Below are 19999 nucleotides of genomic sequence, written 5' to 3' on the forward strand. Positions count from 1 at the left end.
AATCTCACTATCTTTGTTTCAGAAGAGATCTCAATGATGCCAGGACATAGATTTGCCAAGTCTGCTATAAAATTACATTTCTCATCAATTTGACCCATATGCAGATTATTACCTATTTTATCTAGATTTATTTTAGATCGCCTTACTTTTAATATATTTTAACAATTTCCTGCTGTCTTCTAAAACCTCATATGTCCAAGTTTCTTATCATTTTTATGATTTATAACATATATCATTATTATATACCTTTATAAGGTTTGTCACTGGGTGTTGCAAGTATCAAACAAAAAGGTATTAAAGTGACAACACAGTATTTAATCCTTTAAAAAGTACAGTGTTTTTTTTATTTCCTGAAAAACAACGAATTTGGACATCCAAAGTTTCTGAAGGACAGCGACTAAACTGATACAGCTATTATCAGTATTTAACAGGTTTTTTTTATTCGTATTTAACGAATAAAATACAGCTAAGAACTTCAAGACGGGTCAATTCAATACATTGGAATTTGGTCATGTGACCAAAAGTTTCAAGTCATACACATGTCCCTTTCTTATTAATGAACTTTTATTTTGGTAAATATACGGCATTGTGTGTAAACGCTCAATTTCCTTTGCTAATTACCCAAATATATTCAAAGGGGAGACAAAAGGGTCATGCATACCTTTATACTGACGAGCAAACGGGCAGAAAACAAACAAAAAGGTCTCGTAACCAGGCGGAGGGAGTGACTCAGACCCAATCAATTCTCCATGAGCTCTCCGAAAGCCATGGAAACAAAAACAACACTCCCAACTCAGGTTTACAGCTCAAGGACCCGTCCTGTTTATTTTCAACCTCCAAAAACCAACCCTATTATTATTTCTGCAGCGGCCGGAGTTGACTTGTAAAATACTCTGCGTGGGAGGGATGGAGAAAGCTTTTTGAGTGCTTCCACAACAAGGTTCACTCTGAGGTGACAAAAGCCCCTTTTTCATGCACCTTGTCTAATGGTCTAATTAGTTCATAATATTTTATGATTAATGAGACTAATGAGGTCTGTTCATTGAAATAATAAAGGTGAATCACCTGCTTTTGGTGTGGATTCTAAATGTGCCTTTCCACCTCCACGTTGATAGTAAATTCGTTTTTAGTGTAACTATGAATATTACTATTTTTTCATAAAGCGTCAGTCAGATATATAATGATTCTTAAATGATGTCTGACAGTGTTTTTTTATAAAATTTGGCTTGAATTTTTCAGTTTTGCCTTCTCTCCTCCTCTCCTGAAGGGACCACATAATTTATGTCCCTCTCCTAAGCCGAGAGTACATAAATACATATAAAGGCTGTAAACTCCCACCATCCATAAAAATGATTAAAGCACCTATTTTGGTTAAATCGCTGCGTGCCCACAACTGTGTTTGATTTTCCTCCTAAACCAGAGCCATGTGACATTCTCTTTAGACTTCCAGGTCTACACACATATACACGCCCTTCTCCTAGGGGCAGGAAATGAAAGCCAGAGCAGGAATGGGAATAAAAAATATTTGGATGTCATCTTTCTGATATTCAAACCAACAGCTGTGTGGAAGGTACACGACTTAGCATCAGACTGATAGGAGTGATCTGTTATTCGTTATAGAGATAGGTCTGACTACAGACAGGACCTTGGAGAGATTCTGCCATAGAAACTAGATACAGATGTGCAGGATTCGAGGGCTTCTACCTGTATGTGTATTTAACAATATAGAGTTCGAGACGATGTTTCTCATTTCTTATTGTTGGATAAAGGGGCCATGCAGTTCGCCTAAAAATGGATACCATAGAATTTACCCGTTTCACTTAATCTTTAAAATTTATCCCAAAAATGTTTTATTTAGTCATCATTTACTCACCCTCATGTCATTTCATACCTGTAACACTTTCTTTCTTCGGCAAAAAACAAATAAAGATCATTTGAAGAATGTTGGTTACCAAACAATGGCGGTACCCATTCACTTCTATTGTACGGACACAAAACCATAGTCAGTGGGTACTACAGTGGTTCGGTTACCATCTTTGACATTACTCAATATTTAAGATATCAATGGTATATTTCCATATAATGTTCTTTACATTACGTGGGATGATTTTATGTAAAAAATCACAAAAAATTATTTTATCTGGGTCAGCAGGGTCTCATACTGTATATATTGAAGGTGAAGACAATACCGCCAGTTTCCAGTTTTGTCTTGATTTGCATCTGAGGTTTCACGCAAAAGATGAAAATTTGACTAGGAAGACCCTGTTTTCTCTGGCAAAGCAAGACATAACCTTCTGGCAAAATAAAAGAGAGAAAACAAATCCTTTAAGAGGGGGAATGAGTGAGAGATGGAAAGAAGGAGCTTCAGGTGTAAAAGCAGTAGGTGGCTTTCGCTTGGCTAATGAAGAATGTCAGCTGGAGTCTTGATGTTAATGTAAGAATTCTGGGTGAGTCCTCCAGGCGGACACTCTCCTACCTCTCTTTTCTTTTGAAATTCAGTCCGTTCTGTTTTATAAAACAAATAGCTCAAGATCAAGAGTCAGCAGACAATAATCACATAAAACACACGTTCTGCAATACCAGTTTCATTAGCATACATATGAGGTTAATTACTGCTCCTTAACATCACTGCTCCAAACTAGCAGGCACTAAAAATGAACTTTAAGCTGTCATCCCACATCTTTGTCACTTTGGTCTAATTTTGGAGAGCAGTACTGGGGGACCACCGCTCTTGCACTCCCCTCTGTATTAGTGCCATGGTGGGTAAGGGTTAAGCTCTGAGTTGAGGAGGCCTACTGTGGCGGGCTAACATGCCCTGTTGGAGTTTTTTTGACCTGGGGTGCAAATCTGTCTTAACTAGACCCTCTCCAGAGAGCCTAAAATGCAGACTGGCAGATCCATCATTACAGTTTGTTTTACACAGTGAAGGTCGTGTTTGGCTTGAGTGAAGGAGAATGCGTGGAAATAGAAAGGAAATGAAGGAGTAGCATTCAATAAAAATGAAATGAATGAAGAATACTTGATAAATGACACGGGCAAGTTGTCACGCAGGAATTTATCCCAAGTTTAGATTTGAAAGTATAGTTAAACAGTTGAAAAAGCTTGTTGCATGCTGTTAAATGGCAGGGTAATTTTATGACAAATTGCCCCACATAATAATCACATGCATTGCTATTGGGGCATGTTGTCACAAAAGTTAAATATGTTTTTGGTTAGTATCTGGTTTTCTGGGCAATGTGCCTGAAATGATATGAGAAATATTTGGCGATATACACTTAAAAAAACTGTCCCGGTTTCACCACTTCACTCACTCTTATAAAGTTAAGAAGTATTTTTGGCTGAACAATTCCATAAAGAACCTTTAATATGCAAAGAACACGTTTTAAGTGGAAAAAGTTATTTTAGACCAACAAACTTAAGTTCTTAAACGAACCTTCAAGTAAATTGTTCTGTGGGGAACCAAAGATAGTTCTTCTGTGGCCTCGCTGTGGAGACCTTCTGTAGAACCTCATCTTTAGGAGTGCAATGACATCTGCTAATATTGTTAGTACAGATCAGACCCAAGTATGAAAACATGATGTCAAAATCAAGATCAGAGGATTAAATGTGAAAGAAGAACCACTGGCTGTATTTCAACTTCACAGCGTTTGTTTTTCCAACTTCACAGTGTTTGTTTCTCACAGTCGGAACGTCAACATGTCGTCACAATCTCAGAAGCCTAAATTCACGCGTGCTCTGAATGAACAATAATTAAACGCTTGGCTTTTGACCCTTTCGAACACGAGGGATGAGGGTGTGTAAATCAGATTGGTTCTACTGTGATCAGTAACATGTGTGCACTGGAGAAGATGAATGCTTTCTTTGCCAGACTCGCTATCAATGAGCTGTAGTTTATGCAGCCAGTAGTCCGGTCCGAGTTGTGCCAATGCCAGACCTGTGATTGATGTGCAGATGAAAAGTGATGGGTTTCGAGTGGTATAAAATAAACCATTGGCTTACTGCACCCCTCCCTTGAATGCAAAGCAATACGGTGGCTGACACAGGACAAAGATGTCGCGTCTTCACTTCTTTGCCGAAGGAGATAATGTATTTACGAAACGCATTCTGTAGAGCAGTTTGTATGTTTAGGGTTGCTTGTAGAAACAACATGACAAATTCCAGTGTTTGTAGAGAGAAATAGTTCATTCAAAGGTAATAAAAACAACACTTCATTATGTTAGGTCTTTATACTGCCCTACAAAGGCAAAGTGCAGTAACTACACAAAAACTGAAACTGAGAAAAATGCCTTAGAAGTTTTCACACCAGCCAGCCATTGCAGCCAGTTACTGTAATTTTGACACAATTGTTTCTCTGAAACAGGACAAAATTGAACCAGGAGATGTTACAAAGCCCAAATGTGTAGTTACTGCATATTGCCTTTATGTCTTCAGCGGTGTATACCGCCCTACAGTTATGTACAGTATATTATATTGCATTTCTGTCAACAGACCCTCGAAAAAATTACACACAGCACCTTTAAGGTGCAAAACAAGAGTGAAATCTGGTCCGTTGCATTTTGAAGATGATTCAAGGCGTTGAACTCTTTCTCATATGTTGGATTTTCTGATTAAACACAACAGGATTTACTGTTTGCTTTGCATATGAGAGTCTATGCAGATGTACGTGTTTGTGCATTCACATGCTGGTAAATGTCAGGCCCTTTCTCAATACCCTCTATAAAAACGGTAAAGGACCTTGCATAACAAAGCACTCGGGAAAGGAAAATATCACTCACGAATTTGGCAAACATTGGCTTGTGCTTTTGATTACAAATAATAAAACTCAATGAGACAAGGATACGATTCTAGGAAAAATGTTTGTTTTCGTTTACAGGGAAATATGCGATCTGCTTTTTCGAAGCATTCCAGGTGTATACTTGCGCACGTGTGTGTTTGTCCGCATCGGCTTACGTGTGAAGTCTTGATGGAATTATTTTCAAACCTGTTAACAAATTACTGTTGTCGGTTTAATGTGCCTTTGCATGTGAATTAATCTTTCTCTGCTGTCCAAGATTGAGATAAATGTGTTTTGGAACCGACTTAAAGCTGAGAGATAAAAACTCTTCTAATCTCAAACCTTGAACGCTGATTGTGGGCGCCCCTCTTTCTTGAAGAAAAGCAGATCTGTGGAGGATTTCCTTTTAAAGGAGATCATGCCAAATTACCGAAATGTGCTTTCAATTTCGCCTTTTCTGAAACAATAGATGGAAGATTGTTCTCTGGCCAGTAGAGAACCTGTATCCACAAGCTGTCATCCTATATTTTCTGTAGAAAATGTGAGCAGTGTTTGTCTATGAAAAACCTGCCGCTACCCTGACAGGGTGTTGTGGGTGGTTGCCAGGTCATTGCTATGTGTTTGCTAATGTGTTTTAAGTGGTTTCTAGTATGTTGCGATGCGGTTTGTTTTTTGGGTGGTTCCTCAACTCCCAGTCTCTATGGTGTGTCCCTTAAGTCGGTTTTCTTACCTATTGCATCTTATACCATGTGAAAATCTTAAAAGTAGTACAGGAGTATTAGATGTACAGTACACCGCTACTCAACAAGTCATTCAGAATGCTTGTAACCCAAATAGTGCAGCACATGCTCCTTGCGTCTGTGTGTTTGTAGATTTAAAGTAAATGTCATATTATGGCATTTCTTTCTGTGAGAATGTAACATTCTTCTCCGTCCTCCCTTTATCTTCTCTTGGAGGAAAACTAGAGGCAGACATGCCAACGTCTTCCTGTCATGTTTCAAGCTGTTTGTTTATGTAACAGCATGTGTTCTGCATCCCTCAGGAGGGCGATGTACATCACAATAATATTGCTCTCTCAGCAGCACAGAGCTGTCTTATAGCCGTAACCTTGTAACGCACGGTCTTCAATCACAGCCGGACACATCACAGTCATACAGTATGTTCGATTCAGAATTATTCAGTACTTTTGAAAATATAACAGGACCATGTGAGGTTTAATAAGCTAGATACGGTACAGATACATGTAATAAACACCTCAAATGTGTGATAGGAAAAGATATTGTGTTATCCCGTTCTATAGCTGTATGTTAAAGTTCGACCCCAAAATTTTACTCTGTCATCATATATTCAACTTCTTGTCATTTTAAACCTAAATTACTTTCTTTCTTCTGCAGAACACAAAAGAAGATATTTTGAAGAATATTTGTAACCGAACAACGCCGGTACCCATTCACTTCTATTGTATGCTCACAAAACCAATGCAAGTCAATGGATAGGCCTACTGAAAAAAGTCATACAGGTTTGAAATGACAAGAGGGTGAGTACACGATTGAATTTCACTTTTGGGTGAATTATCCCTTCAAACTGCATTATTTGAATGCACTCTAATAAGTGACTATGGATAAAAGCATCTGCCAAATGGTTTAATGTAAATTGTCATCGTCTTTCCTCTCCATATACAATCTTGAAACAAACGGTGTCACGAACACAACCTGTCAAATATCAAAGAAGTGTATGCAAATATGTGCGCCTGCAAGTGCAAATGTCTGCCTTAGTGCAATTTGGGCCACTAGGGGGCCCTGTAGGGCTTTGTGTCTGTGTGTGCGTGAGCGTGTTTTTGTGTGTTTGTTGGTACAGTCCTTACAGTAACAGATTTAATATCAGCCTTGTAAGCGACATTGACTGTTGTGAGTTCATGTTCAGTTAAAATCCTGATACTCTAACATGACATTAAACTCTACTGACCAATAAGCACATCGCGCTCAATGAGAAACTGTTTTCTCCGAGACTTAACAAAAAAGAGAAAGAAGCCAAGACAGGTGGGCGCAACAGTTGCCGCCGTCCCTCGAAGCATTCTGGCCGAGAGGAGAGCACCTGTCAGATGTGCTCACGAAAAGAAAGAGAGAGAGATAAAGAGTTGGTGTTTGACTGCGATGATGAATAAGATATCATTTTTCTAGATTAAATTATCTGTGTTGGTGCACATTTATGTGTGTATAAAAAGTGCGTCAAGTTAAAAACAAATTTTACATCTATCAATTTGGCAGAACTTTTTTACCAAAGGAGCTTGTATTAAATTCAAGTATATGTGGGTTCACTCCCTTGGTGTGTTATAGGTGACCATTTGTTTTCCCCATAGCCACGACTTTGCTGGGTGTGTGTGTATGTGCATGAGTCTGCTAAGCTCATACGAGACATTACTGGATAGCTGAAACTCTCTTATGGGCCACAGCTGCTCATGGCTGCTGTAGTGCCTGTGTGATGTCATCTTTAATGGACATCTATATCCACTGGGATACGGGAAGGAGGGAGATGATCTTTATAAAGCCACCTGCATACGGGTGCATATGTTTCGCTGTGAGCGTGACCTCTGTAAGAGAGGGAAGGTGGGCTGGGATATGAATTGATCAAACTGAACTCCTCAGTGGTTTGGTTTCTAGATGATAGCATTACTGGGTAGCAGAGAAATCAATTGTTTTTTGGACATGAACAGGGGGTGTGAGTGCGTGTTGAGGGGTGGAGGGGGAGTTTACGCTCAGGGTCGGACCCTGTGCACAAACCCTACACCGTCTTGAGTAAAGGAGAGCTCCGCAAGGGACGTAAGGTGAGACGGTGGGGCAGATGGAGGGGTGATGGAGTCAAGGTGTACGTGTGTGTGTGTGTGTGTGTGTGTGTGTGTGTGTGTGTGTGTGTGTGTGTGTTCAGCTTTGGGGATATTTGTGAGAGCTAAATTTTGAAAATTAGATTTTAGGTGGTTGTCACTAGAAATAAAAGCTCATAAAGTGGGCAATACGTGTTTTACTTCAAATCAAATACTGTGTTGCATGTGTGAGGGTCACAACAGATAGTATAGGGTTATTTTTTATTACTTCTTTACACAGAAAAAAGCTTTCATTCTTGAATCTTTCTTAATACATATAGGAAGCATGGAACGTTTTGTGGTTGAAAACAAGCTAAAAAGTAAATAGACAAAACATGTTGATGGACACAAAGTTAAGACATTATCTGCCCCCCCAGTATTTTAATACATTTTCTATTATTTAAAATAACAATGTTTAATATTTTTCTTTTTAGATATTATTATTATTATTATATTTATAAGATATTTTAATTGAATTAAATATGGATGATTATTTAATATTCAAGTCTGATTGTGTTACAATACACATTTTTCTAAACAACCATCCTAGAGATGTATTATGTAATCGATCGGTTTATTTATTTTTCTAAAATTCGTATTCATGGATAAAATTATATTGAACAGGATAGCCTTGATCATTTGGTCTTGGTAGAATTTTACGACAACAGAAGAAATAAAGGATGAAAACTATGGCGTGTTTTAATAATTAAACTCTACAAAAGACCCGGGCTAAAGGTGTACTGTCAAACGCTGAAGAATCACTCTGTACTCTGTGTTCCTTCCTGGGTTTAAACTTTTCCCTCCCCAGTTCTCTCAACTCTCATTTCCATCCCGTTCCTTTCAGAAAGCCAACTTTCTTCGGTATGAGGCCGCGTGTGTCAGTGCGCAGGTACGTTCAGTGTTTGTAAGCAGCCGTAATTCCACCCCCCAACCGCCTCATTACCTTCATTCTGAAAGATTTGATGAAATATTGAAAGTGTGCTGCACTTTCTCTGGCATCAGGTGTAAAGCCACCGCTGTAATCATAGATAACACTCTGTAATTACACTGCAGTTAACCGTATGAGCGAGTGTGCGTGTTGTGTGTGTGGAATAGGACCAAAGAAAACCCTGTAATTCATGTGTTCTAAACCATCCCACACTGTGTTTTGCTTCTTGCTCCTGATACACACACCTTTTATTCTGTTTCGTAATCCTCCCACAATGCCTACATGTTTCCTTTCTGTTTCTTTGATGCGGGCTGAAGTGCAAAAGCAGAGAGAGAGATTCCACTCATTCTGAATGCAAATATACACAAGCGTGAATTTTTCCGACATCTGTTTTGATGCTGATATGAAGATGTTTATTTAGGCTTTCTGAAAAGAATTAGTTACATTCGTGCTCTGAGAATATCATTTCACTCTCATCACCTTTCAAGGAACAAAACACTTGACTATAAAGTCTGAGACGTAGCAAAAGAAAAAGGGATCATCATTCTGCACAGCTCTATGATATACTGTATGGGGAACTGTGAAATACTGTTATCAAATCAATTCTCCGATATCTGAAGTTACCTGAAAAAACATTATTTGCATTTGTGTGATTTGGGTTTTCTGTCTCATTAAAAATCATTGAAGAACTACACACACACATTGTGAAGGAGACCTGTGATCTGTTTAACGTTGATCACAGGTTCAATGTGTTCTGTTGGTTAATTTTCCTGGGAGATATTTGTGTAGAACACAGGAAAGACGGCCCGTACTCAGGCTAACATTCCATGCTAAACCAGGAGTGGAAAAAAGTTGAAAATATTCTTCAACGAGAAATAAAGTTCGGCTCTCCATGCTTTTGAAGCTGTTGCTTATATTTATGCAAGTAGAAACAGCACATGTAAACACATTCTTAGTCTAAAAAATTTGTAAATAGATGTAGAATTAAATACAAAATATTTGGTTTGATGCATAGAATTTATAAATACATCTGTAAAGACACATTCTGAATATGTTGGCCTTGATATAAAGTGCCTGTTATATTCTGCACTGAAAATGTTGTTCTTTAGCAATGTAAAGGATATAGTTCACCCAAAAATTTAAAAGATCTGTCATCATTTCCTCATCCTTAAACTCAACCTATATACAGTTCATTTCTTTTTTCTATTGGATACAGAATATATTTTGTGGAATGTGGGAAAGCAAACAGTTCTGGGGCACCATCGACTAATATATTTCCTACTGTGTAGTCAATTTGTGTCTGTGTAGTCACAATAGTTCTGTTACAAACACTCTTCCAAATATTTGTATCCAACAGAACAATGATTATGTTTACATGCGCATCAATAATGCGATTATTTCCAATAATCAGAGTGAGTACTTGTTTACATGATATTAGAACACCTCTTTGCTCTAGTTTACATGGACAATGCTCTCGGGTACAGTAGGTGTGTGTTACTGGTGTTTTCGTTTTAATATATGAAACGCGTCAAATTCAAAACACCCTTATGTGGACCTATTTTATGGTTATTCGGATATATATTCGGAATATAGAAATCTGATAAAAAATGTCTACGCATCGGTGCTGTACGCTCATCGTGCTGTTTCTGTATGATGGTAAGGAGCAGAGACTGCTGAAAGCAAGTTGTGTTGACTGTTAAACTTTAGACTTAAGATGGGTGACAGAAGCACATGTGCACCTTGATCAGAACAGCATAAATGCGATAAAGTTGCCTTCATATTGCGCTTATAACCGGCCTACGCCACATATGCTACTTCGATTATGCTTACAGTATTGCCAAAATTCTATTGTAATCGCATTATGAGGGTGCATGTAAACGTAGTCATTGATATTCACTCAGGTTTGGAACAACTTGAGGGTCAGTAAATGATGACAGAATTTTCATTTTGAGGTGAACTACCTTTAAATTAAGCACTCAAAAAACAACTTCAGCTATGAATTATGGGAAATTTTAATAGGTTTAGGTGAAAAACAAAAAGGTGGATAAGATCAGCAATGAATTTAATCTTTTGAGCTGAGGGTACCAGAACTGACCCCAGATCTGTGTTTTTACATGATCTTATATCAAGGACGTGGAATGCTGAACCAGCTTTAGGAAGCACTTTGCCCCAATTCTGCCCTAGTGTATAGAAAAACAAGCGCATAACATGAAATCTTTACAAAACATAAGATATTGATTTAACTGTGATACTAAGAGTAAGATGGGGGCGTGGCTTGTTCTTTATGGATGTTCATCTTTCTGTTTCCATACAGTGTATGTTTCATCACAGGCAAAAGACTGACAAAGTAAACCTTCAAGGTTGGAGCATTTTCTCTGCTAGTTCTTTGTGCTTTCATTTTTCTTTTTCATTCATTGTGCTGAAGTTGAACATGTGTTGCACATAATGTTTTCCCGTGGTTAAAGGCATCGCTTGGAGGTGGTGCTCATACTGTACCTTTGGATAATGTGTAGAGGAAAAGGTGTTTAAAGGCTTTCTTTCTTTAGAAGCGTGCACACACACACACGCCCCTGCAGTTAAACCCGATATCGCTCTCGTGATGGAGTCTGTCTTTGGCAGGTGCAGTTTCTTGGCGCTCATTGTTGCCTGCGGCGATGGGACTTTTTCGTTGACCATGCTCTGTCCAAGAAAGCTGGAGAACATTACATCGCACATTATCTCAGAACAATAGGTCATATCCTGAAAGTTTTATTCTCAAACACACATGAACACAGTCTCTCTCACTGATAAACTCCGTCTACTGAACTCTACAAAACAAAAGCTATTCTCCTGCTATATTATGATTGAAATATTTAAAAAAAAAATGTTTTTCTATTTAGAAAATTCATACACATTATGGAGTTAAAAATAAATATATATTTCGGATTTTTAAACATATTTTTGATCCACAGCGACGTATATTCAATTTGTATTGAAGATTTTATCAGTATGTAGATTGGAAATTGAAAGCTTTAAAGTTGGGTTTTTCATTAAAAACACAAAGAAATGATTAACTACATGTTTTTAATCTTTAAATCTTCATATTACTAAATAGGATATGCGGTGAAAATATTGAAATTAGGGCTGTCAAATAAATAATCTTGATTGATCGCATCCTGAATAAAAGTTTGTGTTTAAATAATATATGTCTGTTTACATGTGCATTATAAATACATACAAAGACATGCATATATTTAAGAACAATATATGTTTACACATCATTTCTATTAATGGTAAATATAAATAAATACATGCATGTGTATGTTTTTATAAATACAAAATTAATATGCACAGACTGATACTATGTACACACAATTTTTAAGTCTGGATTTGATTCATCGTGATTTATGTTCGACAGCTCCAATTATGAAAGCCCTAAAGTTATGACAGCATTGAAAACTATAATCTCTGTGATAAATGCATAAAGATATTTTCAAACATTTCAGTTGTTGAATGTGTTCTGTATGGCGCTTGGGATTTGATTATACTGGACTGTAATAGGGCCACAAGACACGTGTGAGGTCTATGAACTGTACGCAGAACTCAACTGTACGCTGGTAAAGCACAGTCAATGCATTACCTTGCTGAAAAAGCTTGTAAATTCACTCAGCCGTTTAATACAGGAAAGCGCTGAACTGCTCTCTCTCATTTTCTCTCTCTCTCTCCTTTCTTCCATTGGCTGAATAACATGGTATTGATTATAAAGACATGTGAGAGGGGGACATTGCATTGACAGCAGTGTTCAGATGTCTCTCGCAAGATGAGACGTAAAGAATTTAATGTTCCTTTCCACAATTTCTATTCCAGAAGCCTTAAATCTGGTAATGTTGTGTAACGTTGACTGGTTTTATCGCGCATGGCATTTTGCCACTTTGAAAGGGAAAAAAACATGAATGTATTATGGAATCTTTACATTAAATCTGCGCTCATAAACGTTGCTGCTATTTGGAGTGTTTTAGGTGTACGGCACAGGAGAGAATGCAAAGGAGATGTACACAGTTTGGTTTAAGCCTGCCAATGTTTTTGCGCCGTTTCTGGCTGTTTATTTTTCTTTTATGTTTCTTTTATGGGATCCCTGTTACCAAGACAGCCCTCTCGGAGGAAAAATGAATACAAGTGCTTGCTCAAGAGATGTTTTAGACTTGCAAGCCAAATATTTCAACATTGCTAAGTGATGGATACAGACCTGAACATATTTGGACCAACTCTGTTGGCTTGAGAAAGCCTTGCTTGATTTATAAACATAAGACTAAAAGAGTCAAGCTTGAAGATATACACGCCTTGTACAAACAGATGGATAAATAGTAGATTACTAACCCAAAATATGTAGGTTTATAGTTAGGTTTGTGATTAGTTAGTTTGTGATTTATTTATTTAGGAATGAAAACCTATTACAGTAATAAAGTTCAGTCAAAACTAAAAAAAACTTTTTGGTAGATTTGAGTCATTGGCGAGACCCTAGAGTCATTTCCATCTTAAGACTCTCTCCCTTTCTCCCTGTCTGTGCTTCTCCTCCCTCATCTGTCTGGTTATTATTCCTACCTGTCATTGGCTTCCCCAGCCCATACATACACCTTTCCCCTCTCTCCATTTTCTTCTCCCTCTGAGTGAATTTATCACTTCTCCTGTGCCCCCTCTAAACCTGTTAAACGCACTGAGAGGAGGAGAATTTCCTCAGGACCTGACAGGGGAGTCAATGCTGTGCCTGCAAAATGTGACTCATGGAAACGAGAGCGAGAGAGAGAGATGAATGTAATTGATTCTGACCGCTGAGGTGGGATCCAGGTTTCCCCGGGGCGTTGTCACAATGGGAGACCACACGGTAATGCTCCATCTGGGGTGGGGGGAATGGAATATACCTGGAGGTGATAATGATAAAATGTTTTTTTTAATTGCAAATTGTGAGATCCCATTAGTTCTGCAAATCGGCGTAAAAGTGAAAACAGAAGAAATGATAATGCAGTGATAAATGAACTCAAATGCTCCGTTTCAAACCCTACAGAGCTTCCTACGAAGACGGACGTTTCTAAAAAAATACCAATAAAATAGCTCAGATTAAAAATGGATTTTGTAAGTTTTATTTATCATTAAGAATGCAGCTTAAAGGGACAGTTCACCCATAACGAAAATACCGTCATCATTGATTCACCCTCATGTTGATCAAAACCGATATATTACTCTTGGAACACAAAAAATATATATTATGAGGAATGTCTCTGTGGTTTGGTGCCCATATAATGTAAGTCAATGGGGGCCACTGTTGTTTTGGTTACTAACATTCTTCACAATATCTTCTTTTGTGTTCTGCACAAAGGAAGAAACTCAAACAGGTTTGGTATAACATGAGGGCGAGTAAATTGTGAAAGATTGTTCATTTTAATGAGAACTAACCCATTTACACAACATTTGCCTCCTGCTCGATTGTAATACAGAACGATGTAGGGGGTCTTTTATACCTGCTGCTGTACAGTTCTTTTCATTAGATTTTATCATTATTGTATCGTTTGCATTGTCTGTGTAAAATGGTGAAAAACGAGTTTCGCTAACCTCCTCAATGTATATCAGTTAGAAGCAACTGTGACTAATATATAAAAGACGAAGGTGATTAAATATATTGTACTAAAGAGTGCTCGATAAATCTGCACATCACTCCTCCATACAGCTTCTGACATTTTCCCAGCATCCAGTGTGGCTGCATTAGCTAATTAACCTATCAGATAAGGTTAAGAGAATTTCCAAGTACGCCACAGGTAATTGCCATCAAAGGAGCAAGAGAGGCATCATCACTTACGTGTATGCCCGTGCAACAGCGCGTCTAGCTGTACAATGTATCTCCGTGGGTTGTGTTTCACGCTACAATACACCGCTGTGTATGTAGGTGTCCCTAAAACACAAAAATGTGTGTTCTGCATGCATTTTACATATTAGCACGTGTTAACTCATGTGGGCGGCTGGATTTTCAACATTAGTTAATGCAGCGCTCGCATGCACGTAACATCAACATAATATTCATGCATGTCTGCAGGCCAGCGGTATGTCATTAGCCTTATTTACGAGCCGGGAGAAGAAAGACGTTGGATTGGGTAAATGTAGGTTATCACTCAGGCAGACATAATTCCCTACAGTCGCCCCTCAGTGTTCTGCTGTCAAGGTCCTCCCTGTGGGAAGATAGCGGGAGACAGCGAGAGGTGGGATCGGGAGAGAAATGCTCAACATCCTTTCCTAATTACTCCTCTCTCTCCTCCGGTTAGCCTACCTGGGTCTCATTAAGAACAGCGCAGCCCACCTCTCTAGATTTGTAAATACTGTTCTCATTAGGGGGCTCAAATACTGACAACTCTGAGCCAATTATCACTAATCTATTCCCGTGAATGATTCAGCGGTGATTGATTGGCTGAGAATAAAGAGAATATCATGGATGCTAACCATGAATAAAATAAACACATTGAATTGCTTGAATAATAATTATTTTTGGAACATAACCCAGACTGGCCTTTGGTGTACGGGGGCCCTGTCTTGAGGCGGCCACATTGTGACCAGTGATGAAGAAATTCGGGAATGTTCTAGATGAGCAGTTTAGTGGCTCTTTGTCTGTGTGTGTGGTCAGAATCGGTGAATGTGTGTGTGTGGGTAGTGTGATGTCCTGGGCAGATGGCTAGTGTCCCTCCGGGCGGTCTAGTGGAGGCCCAGTGGAACAGACTGATTCTGTACCATCTGGACTACACGACACACAGGAGAAACCAAAGGGAGGCAATGTCACTGACAAGGGCTTTACATTCACATGTGGCTGTAGGTACTCTACAAATGCATAGTACAGTCAAATTCTGCTCTGTGAGCTTTAAGTCACTCAAGTGTAACTTATTTTTCAAATGTCAAAGACTTTTAGATAGTATTTACATTTGTATACCTTTACATGTATTGTTTTATAAGATATAGGTAGATTTAGCTTGCATAGTGTACAAATATATATAACGTACAAATGAAGAGTTTAGCAGATAACGCGGTGGAAATCAGTAAACTGTTTTTGCGAATAAACTCTTCAAATATTCTCCTTAGAAAAAATAAAGTATGCTATTAGTATACTCCTTAAACTAAAAATAAGAAAATATACTTTAAGCTTCCCACCATTTTTATTTAATAAACTAAAATGTGGGCCAAGTAGTATTTTCAGTACTTTTACAAGTATACTTTTAGTACTTACTACAAGTTTTAAGGATTCAAAAAACATTCATGAGCTGTATACTTCAAATGAACCTGAATTATACTTTTTTGGTAAAGATCCTCAGTCTTCTAATTAATAAGACATCATATTAATAATTGCATGGATATTATTCATTAAAGAAACTTTTTAGATATCACCACACATATTTGAAGTATTATGTCAACTACCCAAATTCGATTTAACTAAAATCTAAATTAGTCCTGTAGCGCTTTTCATAGCTTTGCATTGTTGCACAGCAGTTTTACAGTAAATACATAATAGTACAGATAGTAGTGACAAAAGTAAAAACTGAGAAAATACATATAATAATACGTTTAGTTATTATATTATAATACGTACTATTGCTTAATTCTTTAATTAGATGTCCATCTCTGATGCTAAGGGTAGTAATTGTCTGTTTGTAGTCTTTGCAGATTTAAAGAAGCAAATACATATAAATTATTGCGTACGATTTTAATTGGGCTCTAAATATGAATAATTTGTATTAAAATATATTTATTCAGATTTGAATGAGTATTATAGAAGCTGAAATATATTTGTGTTTGTTTTAATAGTTTCTACTGTTGCCAAAGTTATTTTACATTTATTAATTTAGCAGACGTGGTTGTGACTGTTTATATTTACTCATATCACACTTTCGGCAACAGACAGTCTAGTGTCTGTAAAAACAGGCGATCAGTATCCACTCCAGACACACCCTTTACATCCTTCATTCATCTTCAGCTCAGCATCATCTCTATTTCTCCTCCTCCGGACGGATGAAGACAGATCAATAGAGCTTCTTGCACCTATTAGCGTCCACACGTTTAATGCCACATTAAATATCCGCACACTCTTTTGTAGCTCTGATCTTTTTTGGATGAGAGATCTCATCATCATTTATTCTGTCACTGGTTATCATTCTCCTATCAGTATCCATTCATCATAGTTCATGAAGAATTCATTATCATCTGGTCATCTCTGAAAATGAAATGGAAGGCCAGTTGTGCGCCTTCTCTTTTGTCGTCTCTCCTTAACGTGTTTTATTTCGCCTATCTCCAACCACTTCCTTTCACTCCTTCTCCAACCTCCTTTCTACCGCTCACAAACATCCCTACATCCTTCATTTGCTTTAAAACAGACTCTCTCTTCCTTCTAAAGCTCCATCCTCTAATCCTGTTAGAAAGATGGGCTTTGATCTCCCGTGAGCGATCATGTTTCTGGTGTGAAGAGAAAGAGGGAGTGGAAGGAAGAGAGCGCAGATTAAAGCTGATTATACATGGGTGTTGACGTTCCTGCACTACCTGCATCTGAAGTGACTGCACTGTTGGGACAGAGAAGTTATGATCATTTAATGTAGGCTTTAAATCAGAGCTGAGGAAGCATTCATGGATGAAATATAAAATACTTTTGAATTCATTGTGACAAGCAACTGGTAAACAGCAACATTGGTGTGGAAAAACGAAACCTTATTTGTTGTATAAACATGTGTCTATTATTATATATTTCATGATGTAAACAGGCCTGCTGTATATGCAAATCCAATCCGTTCTCCAAATGGTTGTTTATATTAAGACACATTAAAAAAGCATAAGCATTCTGTCCGTGAATATCGGTTTTGCCTGATGTACGCAGGCTTATATGAATCCATCATGTGTCCAGCTGAAATTGATTTAATTTAGGTCCGGCCTTGTACTGCTCACTGTTCTGTGCAACCCACAAATGAAGTCTTGCAGTAAATGTATGGAGTGATGTGAGATGTGACTGCATATGTGTTCTTTAGGGTGCTGATGAGAGAGGTCGGATGTAGGGAGGTTGCTGCGTGAAATAAACACATAAAAATATTTCCATTGGATCTTTCTTTTATTTAGGCACCAGTAATAAATGATGTGGGGATGCTACAGTATCTGAGGCTTAACAGACATATTGAAATATCACAGTGGCAGGGTAAAGATTATCTTCAGACACTTTAAATGCAAACATTTCTTGTTATGCTGAACAAACAGAGTGTTAAGGCCTATAGCTTAAAATGAATTGAATTGGGTTCAAATGTTTTGGCCATTGAACACTTTTAATCCCTTTAATATAAGACCACATTATAAACATTTAATTCTTATTTTTAATGAGAAATCACTTAAAGGAAAATCCACCAAAAGCAAAATCTGTATTAAACATTTGTGCCATTTAAAGAACTTCAATATCCGTAAACTTCTCAAATCATTAATTCATAATAAGCAATACCACTCGGATGTTTGGACACACTCACTTCTTCTTTATTATTACTATCTTCCACAATTTATAATTAAGATATTACAAATACGACATATCGAATTTATGTTGTGATTATTAATAAACGTTAAATCAGAACAATTGTTTATTGTAGCTTTCTCAAAGAATCTATAAATAATAAAAATATTAAATTAAAACCTACACATAGGCACCGTTTATATATTTACAAAACGATTTTCAAGCATTTAATCATAAACCTTCAACTGAAAAATATTTGAGATTTTATTGAGAGACAGGTTTAAATACAGCGATGTGTTTTTAAACTTTAGATCAGTGGTGTAGTTGAAGCTGCAGGTTTAAGATATTTAGCGTGTAAATAAAACTGTTCTATAAGTAGTGAAAGATGACATTACATGAAGTCATTAAGCGGACCATGACTTATGTGTAAATATATATTTTCCATATACAGCTGCATATATTTATTTTAATATAGATTTGAATCTATCTATACAAGTATACATATGTAACAAATGGGAGGGTCTTTAAACATTCCATTACCCTGTCATAGTATTTTTTATGAATGGAAACACAACCATACTCGAATCATTACACATTTTACCAAGAGAAAATATATAACATCTGCATTTAAAAATACAACAGTAAACATTTACAATGCATACACACATTCATAAAAACCTAACAACCTAACAGATACACGTTTGCCAAACTGAGTAAACATTTTTGGGATATTTTTGAAATCATATATTTGATTAGCTGCCACAGACCGAAAAATGACACTCAGCACAACATTTTTCCAGAATTCTACGACTGTAATTGTGCGATTATGTATGTGTGTAAAATGTCACTAATAATTTAAAGTTACTTCAATTTTTTAAGACATAAATTATATTTGAAGCACGCCAATCATGCTCTGTATTTGCTGTATTGCGAGTTGTGAATTTGTCTGAGTGGAAATGTGTTATTAAAGAGGCTGCTTTTGTTAGTCTTATTCACTCGACCGAAACATTTACCTGCACAGCGTGTCTTCCCAAACCTTACAAGAAATTATGATTATTATCCTTGGGTACTCCATTTGCTGGCATTTATTCTACCTATGCACATGGGCAATTACAATATATGAATTTTTAATGTAATGTATACTGTTGCTATGCATTAAAAACCACATCAAAACAGAGATGTAAAAACGAACATTACAAAATTCAAGCATTACAAACATCTGCGATCATATAAAAAAAGCAGTGCAAAAGAAACCAACGTAATGAGCGAATCTATATTGTATTGTTTTTGCATTGACGTCACTACATCTTGCATGAACCACACAGCCACAGAGCGAATAAATACTCATTTGCATTTAATAATTTGGCCCATCAATAGACATGTTCTCCTCTCTGCAGTCCAGTACATCCCACAGAATTTCAGGGTTTTCACAGTTGTGTTGTGCTCTCCAATGCTCCATAACATCTTGTTTCTTATTAAACACCTTACTGCAAAGGATGCAGTTAAACTGAGACCCCACCCTCAAAGTTACACCTTTACCCAAACCTCGTAACGTGTGTTCCTCCTTCCTTACCTCTTTTTTACTCTCTTTAGCTCCTTGATGATGAGAGTGGAGATGGCGCTTGAACTTGGAAAATGAGAAAAACTCCTCATTGCACGTGCCACAGTGCACCAGGTTGCGTTTCTCATTAAGCTGCCTCCAGTAATGAGCTGCGTGTTTGACCAGCTCGTCCTCTGCTTCGCGCCCCCCAAGCATGGACCCGTCTCTCCCTCGCACCTCCTCTCCGTGCACAAAGAGCAAGTGCAGCTTCATGTCGGCAAAGGTAGGTGTAATGGCCTGGCAGCGGCCACATTTGATCTGTAGCTCGACTGGGTCGACACGTTCCAAGCCATGTTTGTCGGCTTCTGAAGATCTGACGGACAGAAAATAATCACCCAAATGGCAGTTAA

General features: G+C 37.6%; 1 protein-coding gene across 2 annotated transcripts in view; it reads right to left on the reverse strand.

The window, feature by feature from the left end:
- Positions 1-17649: 17649 nt before the first annotated feature.
- znf438 (zinc finger protein 438) overlaps positions 17650-19999 on the reverse strand; it is a 46475-nt gene continuing 44125 nt past the window's right edge. For both annotated transcript variants that reach the window (XM_079476779.1, XM_079476778.1), the window contains one exon: positions 17650-19962. In XM_079476779.1, the coding sequence (XP_079332905.1) occupies positions 19404-19962 (559 nt within the window). In that variant the 3' untranslated portion in view covers positions 17650-19403. The remainder of the gene's footprint in view (positions 19963-19999) is intronic.

The sequence above is a fragment of the Barbatula barbatula genome (genome assembly GCF_947034865.1).
Source record: "Barbatula barbatula genome assembly, chromosome: 16".
Lineage (NCBI taxonomy): Eukaryota > Metazoa > Chordata > Actinopteri > Cypriniformes > Nemacheilidae > Barbatula > Barbatula barbatula.